The sequence below is a fragment of the Arachis stenosperma genome, chromosome 9, assembly GCF_014773155.1.
Source record: "Arachis stenosperma cultivar V10309 chromosome 9, arast.V10309.gnm1.PFL2, whole genome shotgun sequence".
Classification (NCBI taxonomy): domain Eukaryota; kingdom Viridiplantae; phylum Streptophyta; class Magnoliopsida; order Fabales; family Fabaceae; genus Arachis; species Arachis stenosperma.
The window spans coordinates 2,884,211-2,899,458 of record NC_080385.1 but is presented as its reverse complement, the minus strand read 5'-3'; the positions used below and the strand labels follow the sequence as shown (position 1 = coordinate 2,899,458).

General features: G+C 38.8%; 1 protein-coding gene across 1 annotated transcript; it reads right to left on the bottom strand.

Moving 5' to 3' along the window:
- Positions 1–12,354: 12,354 nt before the first annotated feature.
- Positions 12,355–13,698, bottom strand: LOC130948391 (uncharacterized). Its single transcript, XM_057877109.1, has one exon. It carries the CDS (start codon positions 13,696–13,698, stop codon positions 12,355–12,357), a length of 1,344 nt encoding a protein of 447 aa, XP_057733092.1.
- Positions 13,699–15,248: the final 1,550 nt, after the last annotated feature.

Sequence of the window (15,248 nt, the reverse complement as noted above, 5' to 3'; positions counted from 1 at the left end):
AATATAACATCAAGTTCAAATCATAACTCAAAAGTCATAAGCAAGCCATAAAATAAAAGACATAAAACATAAAACTATAAACCATCTACATTCTATTTCTAGCTCTCATCAAATTCATCCAAATTAACACGATTATTATCATGTCCCTCTGCCCCCTCATCATCCTCTGATTCAGTATCATTGAATTGAATCTCCTCTTCTTGTTCTTCTTCATTTTTAGAATTCTCTTCATCTTCAAATTCTGGTTCTTCTTCCTCTTCCACAATTACTGCTTTTCCTTTTCCTTTTTTTTGAAGCCTTAGACCCACTTGGTCCACCCTTTGCACCACCTCTTGTAGTTGCAGGTTCTTTTCTTTTTCTATTTTGTTGTCTTCTAGTATATGTCATAGGCTCATGTCCTCCCATTGCTTCAAAAACAAGGTTCCAACTCAAAGTGTTGTCATCTTGATGAACCAAATCAGCATCATCATCCATATTATCATCATCTCGAAAGGTGGCAGTCCCAATTTCTCCCACTAACCACTCATTACACTCATCAATGTCATTGAGTGCAATAGGGTCAACTTCATCTTTAAGGTTGTACCTCTCGATGAGTTGTTGGTTATATTTTATGAAGACCAAGCTCTCCATCCTTTCATGATCAAGCCTATTTCTTTTCTTAGTATGAATATGCTCAAATATACTTGATGAGTTTGGAAAACTCTTGTTAAATTTTGATGATGAATAAACATTATTAAAATATTAAAATTACAAAATTATTAACTTGATCTTAATTCATATGTGCTTAATTAATAATTTTGTTGTGCAAATTTTGTTGGGCTGAAACAAAAGAGAATTAACAAAGTCCAACTGATACATTTTTTGGTTCAGCTTTGTGTTTGTAATTAAAGCTAGTTATAATTGGGCCAGATTAAATTGTTGCAAGCCCAAACGTATGCTTTCCATGCTTGATCCGAAAACAATTTTATCAGGAAAGCAAATGTTAACCAAATGGGCCAGCTTTGATCAAAATGTCACAAGCCCAAAATTATATTAAGTGATAATAGGTTCCAAGCTTGGTCCGAAACCAAAGAAAAATGAAAGCCAAGTGCTTCCAACGGAACCAAGTATTAACCATGTGATGGATTTCAAAATCTATTACATTGTTAATTAATGCATGGGGAACATGAGAGAGAAAAATTCAGCTGAAGTGATTGATGGTTATTATGACTTACACGCCACTCTATGTTAGGGAAGTAAAAGCAAGCTACTCATTTTGTTTAACCTCTTTACATTGCTTTTCTTCAGATTCTTTTCATTCTCTCTCATCTCTTTCTTCTTCTTTATTCGGTCCTTGTCCAGGAAACAATGGAAGAAATGCTCTTCAACACCGAAAGGAAGAAGCTGCATGCGCCTAAGACCATTAAGCTAATGATGGCAAGAAAACATACCAAAAGAAAGATGAGCTGTGGCTGAGATTACTACCAAATGTGGTTAGATTTGGTGAGGTAATCTTGAGCCTTTCATGCTCAAAAAGGGACGCTGAAGATTCGGCCAAGAGGAGAGATTCTTGAAGCATGGCTTGTCTTTGATTCTGATCAACCACCACAGGGAGTAGCTAGAGTGGCGAAGTGATGGTTGAAGGCAGAGATTAAAGCAGATGAAGTCATCATCATCATGAAGTATCAAGGGCCAGAAATCCATCTTGGAGAGGAAGCCAAGGATGGAGAGCTCGGATTGATGAAGGGTGATGATCAAGAAAGGACTAGAGGTAATTGCATATTGGGTTTAGCATGGTTATCTCTTCTCTCTCTGTGTGGCCGAACCGGTTCTGTGTTTGTTGAAGGAGGAAGAAAGTTGGTTCGGTTTTGGCTTCAAGTGTGGAGGCTTTCCTCTTCTTTAAAAAGGGGGAACAACCACTGTTTGAAGTAAGGAGAAAATTTGAGAGTACAAAGCACAGAGTTCTCAGAGCTACCTGAGCTAACAGTTTTCTCTTCTCCTTCAATGTTCTCTGTTTTGTAATTTTTCTGTTTAATTTTGTCATGTCTTGAGTCTCATGGAAAAAAGGCAAACAAGTGAGGTTTGTATGAAAAAGCCATAGAGCGGAAAAAGGCAGAGAGAGCAAAATTAAAAGAAAAAGCCATAGATGTCTTAGAGGTCCTTTGTTCATCTATGTTGTGTATCATGATTCTGTGGGAATCCCCTTGTAAGTTGGGTTAGCACTTTACAAGTTGTAATCAGATTGATTATAGTGAAATTCCATCATAGTTGTGGTGGAGACTGGATGTAGGCTGCACTGCACTTAGCAGCCGAACCAGGATATATCTTGGTGCAATCTTCTTCTCTTTCTACTTCATTTCTGTTTTCTACTACTCAGGAGCAAAAGCCATAATTATCTCGTGTCAAGTGACGAGACAAAACAAAAAGTCTCGTGGCAAGGGACGAGACAAAACTGAGTTGCTCGTGTCCAGTGACGAGCAAAAATAGAAAAGTCTCTTCTGAAAGTCAGCAAGTGTTAGCTTCAGAAAAAGGGGGCTAAGATTCAACCCCCCCTTCTCTTAGCCACTGAAATGGTATCAGAGCTTGGTCTCAAAGAGATCAAGCTTTGCAGCTTGGAGTAAAGATCCTCATGGCAGAAAATAGTGGCTCAAGTGTGTTATCATACAATCTGGCTGAAGGTCAATCAAGCAACAGACCTCCCCTCTTCAATGGGAAAAATTATACCTATTGGAAGGAGAGGATGAAGATATTTGTACAAGCCGTGGATTACAGACTTTGGAAGATCATCTTGGAAGGTCCTAAATTTCCAACCACCACAAATGCTCAAGGAGTAGTCTCTCTTAAACCAGAAGCAAGCTGGACCGAGGAAGATAGGAAGACGGTGGAGTTAAATGCCAAGGCAACCAATCTGCTCAACTGTGCTATCAACTTTGAGGGGTACCGACGAGTATCACGATGCACAACGGCAAAGAAAATCTGGGACAAGTTGCAAATCACTCATGAAGGAACTACCATTGTAAAGAAAACTCGGACAGACATGTTAAACAGGGAATATGAGATGTTTGCAATGAAGGAAGGAGAGTCCATTGATGAACTGTTCGAACGGTTCAATACCATCACTGTTGGCTTAGATGCTCTTGGAATCACACATTCAGAATCTGTGCTAGTGAGAAGAGTGTTGAGATGTCTCACAAAAGAGTGGGAAACAAAAGCTTTAATTATTTCTGAGAGTAGTAACTTAGATTCCATGACACTTGATGATTTGAGAGGAAATCTTCTTGCTTTTGAAAAATCCTATTTGAAAAGAGATTCAAAAAGGAAAGGAATTGCTTTTTCTTCTGTGACTAACCCGCTGGATGATGAATCCAGTGATAACTCTTCTGAAAATGAGTTTGTGTTGTTTGCAAAAAAATTCAGGAAAATGGCAAAGCTCAAAAGCAAAGGCAGCAGCTCCAGGAGGACAAAGAAAGATCTTAACAAGGTAACCTGTTTCAATTGCACGGAAATGGGGCATTTCAAATCTGACTGTCCCAAGTTGAAGAAGGAAGAAAGGCCGAAAAAAGGAAAGAAGAAAGGTCTAATGGCTTCATGGGAAGATTTGGAAAATGACTCAGATGATGATGATGAAGAATCAGAAATCAAATCTCAACAATGCCTTATGGCAGATCATGTAAATCAGGTAGTCTTTCATAACCCTAACACTGAAGATCTTCATCTTATGATAGACCACCTTTCTGAAAAAATAAGATGCTTTCTGCTGGAAAATCAAGAACTTGAACAGCAAATCAACATTCTTCAAGCTGAAAACAGTTTTCTAAAAGAAAAAGTGAGAGAGGCCAAAACTGCTTGTGATCTTGTTGAAGAGAATAAGCAGTTAAGAGCCCAAGTTAGAGGTTGTGAAAGTGACCATTCGGTCCTTGCATATGCAGATTGTTTTAAGCAAAATGAAGAGTTGCTTAAAGAGGTTAAAAGACTTAAAGAAGACTTAGCCAAGTTCACCCAAAGTTCTGAAAATTTGAATCAAATCTTGGCTAGTCAAAAACCTCTTTATGATAAAGCTGGGTTGGGGTTTTATAAATCTGAAAAATCACATTTTGAAAACATTGCTTCATCTTCAAATGATACAAAGTATCAAAACCCAACTCACTTTAACAAAACAGCAACTCCAAGGTTTTGTAGGCTATGCAATCGAAATGGACACTTTCCTATTCAATGTTTCTTTGGTGAAAGAATGATTGGTGACAAAGTTTGTAAAGTTGTTTTTGATTACAATGGCTTAGGACATAGAAGATGGTTTAACGTAAAAGGATCCAAAAGGATTTGGATACCTAAGGTCTCTTAAGCTTTGTTTTGTAGGTGTGCCTAGCGTCCAAAAGAAAGGAGAACATGTGGTATATGGATAGCGGATGCTCTAGGCATATGACCGGAAAGACAACCTTCTTCATAAAGCTTGATGAATATGATGGAGGACTTGTCACTTTTGGAGATGATGCAAAAGGAAAAATAGTGGCTGTTGGGAAAGTTGGTAAAAACTTTTCTTCTTGTATAAATGATGTGCTTCTTGTAAATGGTTTGAAACATAACTTACTTAGTGTTAGTCAATTGTGTGATTTAGGTTTTGATGTTATCTTTAAAAAGTTTGTTTGTTTAGTTGTTTGTGAGAAAACTGGGGATATTTTATTTGAAGCCAAGAGATGCAACAATATGTATGGATTAACTCTTGAGGATTTAAAGGAACAAAATGTAACATGCTTTACATCTTTTGAATCTGAAAAATGGCTTTGGCATAGAAAGTTGGGACATGCTAGCATGTACCAAATTTCTAAGCTAGTCAAAAAGAATTTGGTTAGAGGAATTCCAAACATCAAGTTTGATAAGGATCTTACTTGTGATGCATGTCAATTGGGCAAGCAAGTAAAATCCTCTTTTAAATCAAAAGATGGAATCTCAACCAAAAGGCCATTAGAAATGTTGCATATTGATCTTTTTGGTCCTACTAGAACTCAAAGTTTAGGAGGTAAACACTATGGTCTTGTAGTGGTAGATGATTACTCTAGATTTGGCTGGGTACTTTTCCTTGCTCATAAGAATGATGCATTTTATGCCTTTTTCACCCTTTGCAAGAAAATTCAAAATGAAAAGGATTTGAAAATTGCCCATTTGAGAAGTGATCATGGAAGAGAATTTGAAAATCAAGATTTTGAAAAATTCTGTGATGACTTAGGGATTTCTCATAATTTTTCATGCCCTAGAACACCCCAACAAAATGGGGTGGTTGAAAGAAGGAATCGAAGCCTTCAAGAAATGACTAGGGCTATGCTATGTGAAAATGAGGTTCCTAAATTTTTATGGGCTGAAGCTGTGAACACAGCATGTTATATTTTGAATAGAACAATCATTAGAAAAAGGTTAAAGAAAACTCCTTATGAGCTATGGAAAGGAACCCCTCCAAATCTTAAGTACTTTCATGTTTTTGGATGCAAATGTTTTGTGCTTAATAATAAAGAAAATCTTGGAAAGTTTGATCCAAAATCCTATGAAGGAATGTTTGTTGGATATTCCACCACAAGCAAGGCTTATAGAGTTTATCTCAAGGAGCATAGGACAATAGAGGAATCCATACATGTTACTTTTTGTGATTCTAACTTAATTCCCAGTACTGTGATAGATAATGATTCAGATGGAGAAGGAGCTGGAACAAGCAAAGAAAATCCCAAATCTGTCCAGAATGAAGAATCTGCCAGTCCAGTTTTGTCTCGTCAGATTGAAGGAGAAACTTCCGATTTGTCTCCTGAGCAGGGACGAGAAACTGAAACAGTGAGACCACCAGAAGTTCATCAAAGCTCAACACCTGTCCGAAAGCCTAGAGAATGGAAGTCTATGAAGGGTTATCCTCATGACTTCATCATTGGTGATCCCTCTCAAGGAGTAACAACTCGATCATCCACCAAAAGGCCAACCGAACCTAGCAATCTTGCTCTCTTGTCACAAATAGAGCCCAACAATGTCAAACAAGCTCTTGAGGATCCATCATGGGTCAAAGCAATGCAAGAGGAGCTGGCTCAATTTGACAAGAATAAGGTTTGGACACTAGTACCTCATCCGGATGGTAAGAAGGTAACGGGTACTAAGTGGGTTTTTAAAAATAAACTTGGTGAGGATGGACAAGTTGTTCGTAACAAGGCTAGATTAGTGGCCCAAGGTTACGATCAAGAAGAAGGTATTGATTTTGATGAGTCTTTTGCTCCGGTAGCTAGAATGGAAGCAATTAGGTTGCTTCTTACCTATGCTGCCCATAAGGGTTTCAAAATGTTTCAAATGGATGTTAAGTGTGCCTTCCTTAATGGTTTTATTGATAGGGAAGTGTATGTGGCTCAACCCCCCGGTTTTGAACATAAAGAATTTCCAAATCATGTTTTTAAATTAACTAAGGCTCTTTATGGTCTTAGACAAGCTCCAAGAGCTTGGTATGAAAGGCTTAGTGCCTTCTTGTTGGAAAATCATTTTCAAAGGGGAGCCACCGACACTACTTTATTCATTAAAGCATCTAATGATGATATCCTTCTTGTTCAAGTTTATGTTGATGACATTGTATTTGGTTCGGCCAATGTTTTCTTGTGTGAAGAGTTTGGAAAACTCATGACTAGTGAGTTTGAGATGAGTTTAATGGGAGAGCTTACTTTCTTTCTTGGCCTCCAAATTAAACAAACTCCTAGTGGTACTTTTATTCACCAAGGAAAGTATGCAAAAGAACTCATCAAAAAGTTTGGCTTAGAAAATTCCAAATCAATGGGCACTTCTATGCATCCCAATACTAAACTTGAAAAGGATGATGATGGCCAAGATGTGGATGAAACAAGGTATAGAGGAATGATAGGTTCACTTATGTACCTTACCTCCTCTAGACCGGATATAGTCCAAAGTGTGGGTGTATGTTCAAGGTTTCAATCACATCCAAAAGAATCCCACCTTACGGCTGTTAAGCGCATCATTAGATACATTAAGGGAACTTGTAATTATGGATTATGGTATCCTAAATCTGATGACTTTTGTGCAGTAGGGTTCTGTGATGCAGATTATGCGGGAGATCGAGTGGATAGGAGGAGCACCTCCGGCATGTGTTGCTTCCTTGGAAGCTCACTCAACATGTGGTCAAGCAAGAAACAAGCCACAGTGGCTCTATCCACTGCTGAAGCCGAATATGTTTCCACATCTGCATGTTGCTCTCAATTAATTTGGTTAAAAACACAATTAGAAGATTACAAATTAAAGATCAACAGTATTCCTTTATTTTGTGATAATATGAGTGCTATAAACATTTCAAAAAATCCTGTTTTGCACTCAAGAACAAAGCACATTGAAATAAAATATCATTTCATTAGGGAACATGTGCAAAAGGGTACTATTGATATTCAATTTGTAAAATCTGAAGACCAAATTGCTGATATTTTTACAAAACCTCTCTGTGAAGACAGATTCTGTACCTTGAGAAAAAGTTTGGGAATGTTTGATTTAAATTTCATTGAAAATTTGTGAATATGTGACTCTGTTCTGTTTTGCTCGTAGGTTTGAACGAGATGAAAAATAATGGCATAATGGAAGAGCTGTGGTCAAGGGGGAGGCAACGCAGAATTCAAAATTTTATGGGCCCCACCAAAATTCCATGACCCCACAATAACAGTTTTGTTAATTACCTCTCCTTACAAATAAGAATCTTCTTCCTTGTGTCACCATATCTTCTTGGAAGTGGTTATTGACAAATCAAATCCTTCTCTCCATCTAATCCCTTGATTTAAGGCAACCACTTTTCAGTTTTAGATTTCAAAAGTTAAAAAGGAAATCATCTTTTTGGGTAATAACCACCCCATAATGGTCATTAACCGTCCACTAATGATCATTATTTCCATCATTCTCTCTCTTCAAAGCCACATTTAATGCGTCACCCACCTTGCTTCTCTCCCACTCAACTCGGCTATCAACCCTTTCATATTTCATTCCTCCATTACCATGAAAAAGAAAACCGCGCCAAGAAAGAGTGAAAGAATTCTTCTGTCTCAAAAACCATCAACACCTCAAACCCACACTCACATTCACATTCATTCAACCTCATCATCTTCTCTTTCACCACCGTCCAAACAAACAACCATCATGAGAAAAAAGGTGATTGCCCACAAAAGTTCAGGCCGAGGCAAAAACAAGAAGCCCGTAGTTGAAGAAGAAGAGCAAGAGTCTCACACTTCCCCCACTCCTTCACCTCCACCCTCATCACCAAAGAAGTCTACCCCCGGAAAAGGCTCACAAAAGAATCAAGGGTTTGCACTCAATGACACCACTGAACCACCACACTTGGAATCCATGGAATTCCGAGACAAGTATGGCAAGTCTCACTCTCATTTTGATCCAAGCAGATTTAACTCATGCACCTCTTTCGAGTTTCACAAAGAGGTTATGGAGAAGCGTCATTTGTGCACTACCTATCTTGTTAGTCTCGAAAACCTCAAGAGCACCAACATTCCCTCTCTGTTTGATCTTCTCAATTGGAAGCCTCTGCTCCTTATCAAAAAGCCAGTGTATCCAGGTCTTGTTCGAGAATTCTATGCTAATATGCGACTCATTGATGGCACCCTTCATTCCTATGTCAAAAGGGTTCAAATATCCCTTGATGCTGAGACAATTGGAGCGGCCTTGGGCTTCAAGGATGAAGGACCACGAGCATACATGGTGGAGAAATGGGACACACAAGTCGGCGTTTCCCACAAAACTGTTCTTCAGCACATTTGCACAAATCTTTCCGGATTGCATGGAACCACTCCAACTCACAAAGCTCTTGGACCAGTCAATTCCTTGCTTCACCGCATCATCACTCATATTCTGACTCCCCAAAGTGGCTCACACAACCGAGTAACATTTTCTGACTGTCTCATACTGTTTGCTTTGGTTACCTCTACCCCTATTTCCTTTGGTTACATCATGATTAGGCACATGTGGGATTCTGTTAGAAGCACTAGAAAGGCTAACCTGCCTTATGGTATGTTTTTAACTAGAATATTTGAGTACTTTAAAGTTGATTTATTAAATGAGAAGGTAGAAAACGAGGTGTCTACAATCCGAGGAGGAGGAGCAACCAAGGAAACCAAAGGGCGAAAATCGGACAGTGAGCATGAAGGAAGGCCAGAATCTTCCAAAACAATCAGATCCATTCAACAGATTTTGGGAGAGTTTTCAAACATGGCAGACATGATGTTCCGATCTCATAAAGAAGCCCGGAAGCAAGCTTATGAAAATGAGAAAGCTTGGAAAAACTGCAAGGAACGGGTCAATTTGATGCTGGAACACCTGAACAAGGATTTGGGAAATGATAGTGAAGGAGGCGCTGAGGAAGAAGACTTTCATTTATCTGATGATTAGCACTTGTTTTTTTTCTGTTTGATATTGGCTCCATTAGGCTCAATCCTTTTTTGTATAAGCATGACTTGATACTCACTGCTTTAGGATAATCTCTAGGATGCTTTGATACACTTTTGCTATTTTATCTTGACTTTTTTGTTATGTTTATCATGGTTTGTGCAGGTGCCCCTTTGATGACAAAAGGGGGAGGAAATTTAGGTTCCAAAATTAAAATTGGAACGAAACAGGGGCTGGAAAAACAGGGGAATAGGGGTTGAAATTTTCAGTTTTGAAAATTCATGATTACCCTTGTTCAAAGAATGCATGTTGCTATTGCATTTGTTTTAATATGGTCATTGCTGTTTGAACTGCATTTTGTTTATCATGATTAGTCTATTTGGCATTTGATTTATAATGATGTTTGATTTATTTTGATGCCTGGCTGTTGATTCATCATTGATAAACTTGTTGGATTGGAAATTTATTTTTGGCAGTTCCTTTAATCTGTGTAAAATATCAAAACTGCCTTGTTTTGTTCTACAAATATTTTTCATCATGTTGTTTTGCTCTGATATCCTAAACAGGAAAATGTTTGAAAAATATTTGGATACTTTTTGTATGTTTGAGCAGTAAATCAGTTTATGATATCAAATGAGTTTTGATTATCAATTAAAACTGCTCATAAATCAAGCATTTAGCATCATAAAATTTGCTAAATAACATTGTTACTTGAAGCTTGATTTTAAATGTTACAGGTTAGTGCTTCCCTTGGTAAAATAGCATATATTAAGGGGGAGCCATGTGACATTTTGAAAGGGGGAGAAATTCAAAATCAAAGGGAGTATTCCTTACTCAATATTTAAATTTCTTTCCATTTCAATTTTAATAATGTTTGTCATCAAGGGGGAGATTGATGAGTTTGGAAAACTCTTGTTAAATTTTGATGATGAATAAACATTATTAAAATATTAAAATTACAAAATTATTAACTTGATCTTAATTCATATGTGCTTAATTAATAATTTTGTTGTGCAGATTTTGTTGGGCTGAAACAAAAGAGAATTAACAAAGCCCAACTGATACATTTTTTGGTTCAGCTTTGTGTTTGTAATTAAAGCTAGTTATAATTGGGCCAGATTAAATTGTTGCAAGCCCAAACGTATGCTTTCCATGCTTGATCCGAAAACAATTTTATCAGGAAAGCAAATGTTAACCAAATGGGCCAGCTTTGATCAAAATGTCACAAGCCCAAAATTATATTAAGTGATAATAGGTTCCAAGCTTGGTCCGAAACCAAAGAAAAATGAAAGCCAAGTGCTTCCAACGGAACCAAGTATTAACCATGTGATGGATTTCAAAATCTATTACATTGTTAATTAATGCATGGGGAACATGAGAGAAAAATTCAGCTGAAGTGATTGATGGTTATTATGACTTACACGCCACTCTATGTTAGGGAAGTAAAAGCAAGCTACTCATTTTGTTTAACCTCTTTACATTGCTTTTCTTCAGATTCTTTTCATTCTCTCTCATCTCTTTCTTCTTCTTTATTCGGTCCTTGTCCAGGAAACAATGGAAGAAATGCTCTTCAACACCGAAAGGAAGAAGCTGCATGCGCCTAAGATCATTAAGCTAATGATGGCAAGAAAACATACCAAAAGAAAGATGAGCTGTGGCTGAGATTACTACCAAATGTGGTTAGATTTGGTGAGGTAATCTTGAGCCTTTCATGCTCAAAAAGGGACGCTGAAGATTCGGCCAAGAGGAGAGATTCTTGAAGCATGGCTTGTCTTTGATTCTGATCAACCACCACAGGGAGTAGCTAGAGTGGCAAAGTGATGGTTGAAGGCAGAGATTAAAGCAGATGAAGTCATCATCATCATGAAGCATCAAGGGCCAGAAATCCATCTTGGAGAGGAAGCCAAGGATGGAGAGCTCGGATTGATGAAGGGTGATGATCAAGAAAGGACTAGAGGTAATTGCATGTTGGGTTTAGCATGGTTATCTCTTCTCTCTCTGTGTGGCCGAACCGGTTCTGTGTTTGTTGAAGGAGGAAGAAAGTTGGTTCGGTTTTGGCTTCAAGTGTGGAGGCTTTCCTCTTCTTTAAAAAGGGGGAACAACCACTGTTTGAAGTAAGGAGAAAATTTGAGAGTGCAAAGCACAGAGTTCTCAGAGCTACCTGAGCTAACAGTTTTCTCTTCTCCTTCAATGTTCTCTGTTTTGTAATTTTTCTGTTTAATTTTGTCATGTCTTGAGTCTCATGGAAAAAAGGCAAACAAGTGAGGTTTGTATGAAAAAGCCATAGAGCGGAAAAAGGCAGAGAGAGCAAAATTAAAAGAAAAAGCCATAGATGTCTTAGAGGTCCTTTGTTCATCTATGTTGTGTATCATGATTCTGTGGGAATCCCCTTGTAAGTTGGGTTAGCACTTTACAAGTTGTAATCAGATTGATTATAGTGAAATTCCATCATAGTTGTGGTGGAGACTGGATGTAGGCTGCACTGCACTTAGTAGCCGAACCAGGATATATCTTGGTGCAATCTTCTTCTCTTTCTACTTCATTTCTGTTTTCTACTACTCAGGAGCAAAAGCCAGAATTATCTCGTGTCAAGTGACGAGACAAAACAAAAAGTCTCGTGGCAAGGGACGAGACAAAACTGAGTTGCTCGTGTCCAGTGACGAGCAAAAACAGAAAAGTCTCTTCTGAAAGTCAGCAAGTGTTAGCTTCAGAAAAAGGGGGCTAAGATTCAACCCCCCTTCTCTTAGCCACTGAAACCATCAATACTCCAATTGCGTTCACATCCAGAAGCACTACAAGTCAAGCTCAAGATCTTGATAGCAAGGTCTCGCATGTTTGGAGTTTCATGCCCATATGTCCACCACCAAAATGCTATAAAATTAAAATAAATTTGTCTAAGCCTTTAATCGAACTAAATTTATAAAGTTTTGTAAAATTTATAACAATCTTACCGGGTGAAATCTTTTTCCTCTAAGATTTTGCAAAGGATGATCCAAAAAGTCCATAGCCGGCCTTATATAGTGCTTGCTCCTCCAATATCTTCTCTTGCACAGCTACACTTGGCACCAATCTAGTGATGCACTCAAACCATCCCTTTGTAACTTCTAAATCCAATTCAATGCGAGGATTATCATAAAACAAATCCGGATTCAGAAAATGACCAGCTGCATGCAACGGACGATGAAGTTGGCAATTCCATCTGTTGTCAACGATTTTAAAAACTTCAGAATATTTGCTCACATCATTAGAAAATGTTTTCATGATGCATTCCTTTGCCTTCTCCATTGCTTCATATATATAACCCATTGGCGGCTTCTTCTCCCCATCAACAAGTCGAAGCACCCGAACAAGAGGCCCCATGATCTTAAGGGTGTACTTGACATGATTCCAAAAAGAGGGCCTAATAATAATCTTTGTTGCCTCCCTCCCCTTTGCCTCCCTTGACAACTTATTCCTTACCCAATCATCCGAAGTGAACATTCTTCTTAGATTTCCTTTCTCCTCATAAAGCCTTTCCAAAGAGAGAAATGATGTGGCAAATCGGGTGACTGCATGCCTCACCAATTCCTTGCCATTTGTGAATTGTCTCAACATGGATAAAGTGCTAGAGTAGCTATAAGTGAAGCTAACCAAAGAAATGGCACTTTTTATGGTTTTTTGGATTAACGATAACTTCCCAATGTCTTCAAGCATCAAATCCAAACAATGGGCAGCACACGGGGTCCAAAACAAATTCGGTCTTTTCTCCATCAGCAACTTACTGGCTAGAACATAGTTGCTCCCGTTGTCAGTTACAATTTGAACAACATTTTGCTCCCCAATTTCCTCAACAATACCATCAAGAAGCTCAAACATTTTTTCACCCGTCTTCACATAATCAGAGGCATCAATAGACTTCAAAAACATTGTCCCAGCAGGAGAGTTTACAAGAAAATTGATAATGCTCCATTGTCTCTTATCCGTCCAAGCATCTGACATAATAGAGCAGCCATACTTTTCCCATTGTTCCTTATGACCCTTCAACAAGTCTTTGGTGTATTCTAATTCTTCATTAAGGAGTGGCACCCTTAGAGCATGATAAGTGGGAGCAGGTAAATTAGGACAAAAGCTTCCAACAGCCCACAACATTTCTTGAAAACTCTTCAACCTCACTGGATTCAATGGAATCCCAGCTTGGTAGAACCACCGGGCTATGTATCGATGAACTCTACGAACAGCTTCCTTATTACATGCTTCCTTGATATTCTGTTGCCTCAATTTCTCCTTTTTGTTTCTTGCAATGGCAGTTTCGGGTCTTTTCATAAACAAGTCCATTGGACCTCTCATAGAACTTGCCCCCCTCTAGCTGCTGCCATTGGAGTTGGATTTGGAATTTCATCAATTCCTTGAGCATCTTCCTCTGACAATCCAAAGCCCAAACTATCTAAATCAAGCTCCCTAGCATTGACACTATGTTCCTCAGTGCTTGCCGGCGTAGAACTTTGTCTTCCTCGATTTTTTTTTTGGTTGTAGAACTCCCATAATTCAGCAATAACATCCTTTGGGACCATTTTACATCCAGCAACATTCCCAGGCTTAATCATTAAGTGCTCCTTTGCCCGTGTAATTCCTCCTCTCATAATTTTTCCACAAAAATTACATATGGTGTCATTGGTATTTCCCTCTTCTACAGCAGTAACATATTTCCACCCTGGATCAATCCTACTGGCACGGACAGCAGCTGCAGGACGAGCAGCAGTTCCAGCAACATGGCCAACAGAGGCAGAGGCAGGGACAGGGGTAGGAACAGGGGTAGAGGCAGGGGCTGGTCTAGAAGTTGACATGATGAACTGAGCTGAAAGGAAAAAAAATGGGAGGAAGAGAGGTTTATGAGGGAAGAGAAAGAGAAGGAGACAGGGAAGTGGGTGAACTGATTCACTGAATGAAAAAAAAAAAAGAAACAGTACTTCTACAAACCAGAAAAAAGAGGGAATTGTGGTGATGAACGGCGGTGACCACCACCGGCGACAGTCGGCGACGAACGGCAACAGGCGGCGGCGACTGACGGCGACGGGCAGTGGCTAAGTTCAGCGGTGATTGGAGGCAGAGAGAAGAGAGAAAGAGAACAGAGAAAGAGCCGTTCTGGAGGTTCAGAGAGGAAGGCTCGTTTTTGAACTGCAGCTGCTGAAGGTGGGTTACACTTTCATTTAGGGTTTTGCAAAATTACCCAATTACCCTCGAATTTTTTTAAAAAACCCAAAAAAACTCGCCATTTTCGCCATTCTTCATGGCGGACCGCCATGGCGCCACCGCCATTGCGGCGCCTTTTGCCCCGCCGTGATAAGCACGTTGCGGTGTCCTACATATGGCGGTGAGGTCAAATCCCACCACGCCATTCCGCCATGGCGCCGCCATGGCCGCAATTTTAAAACACAGGTTTTTTAGTTCATGAAAACTGTATATTGAATTAGTGATAACCTTTATTATCAAACCTGAGTCCTAAATTACAGAATTCTTGAGAAATTGAGAGATATGTTGGTTTGTAAGAAACTGAGAGTTTGGATAAGGAATGAGAAGCAGGGAAAAAAAGAGAGAGAAAAAATTGGATCAGAACTGGATTGAGGAAAAAGATCAGCAATTGAATTCTTAATCTTCCTTTTAATATTCATATCAGGTGAGCCTCCAGTGAAGGCAAACTTGTATAACTGCCTAAACTGAACCTAACTACCACCAACTAACTAACAACTCTCTCTTAACAGTTTCTTTTCATCTCTTCTCTTTCATTGATTGCTCTTTCCTTGACACTAAATACTTCAAGTGAGTGAGAATTTTGGAATACTCTAGACTTGAAATGTGGAAAGGAGTGACATCCATTTCTGTGCAAG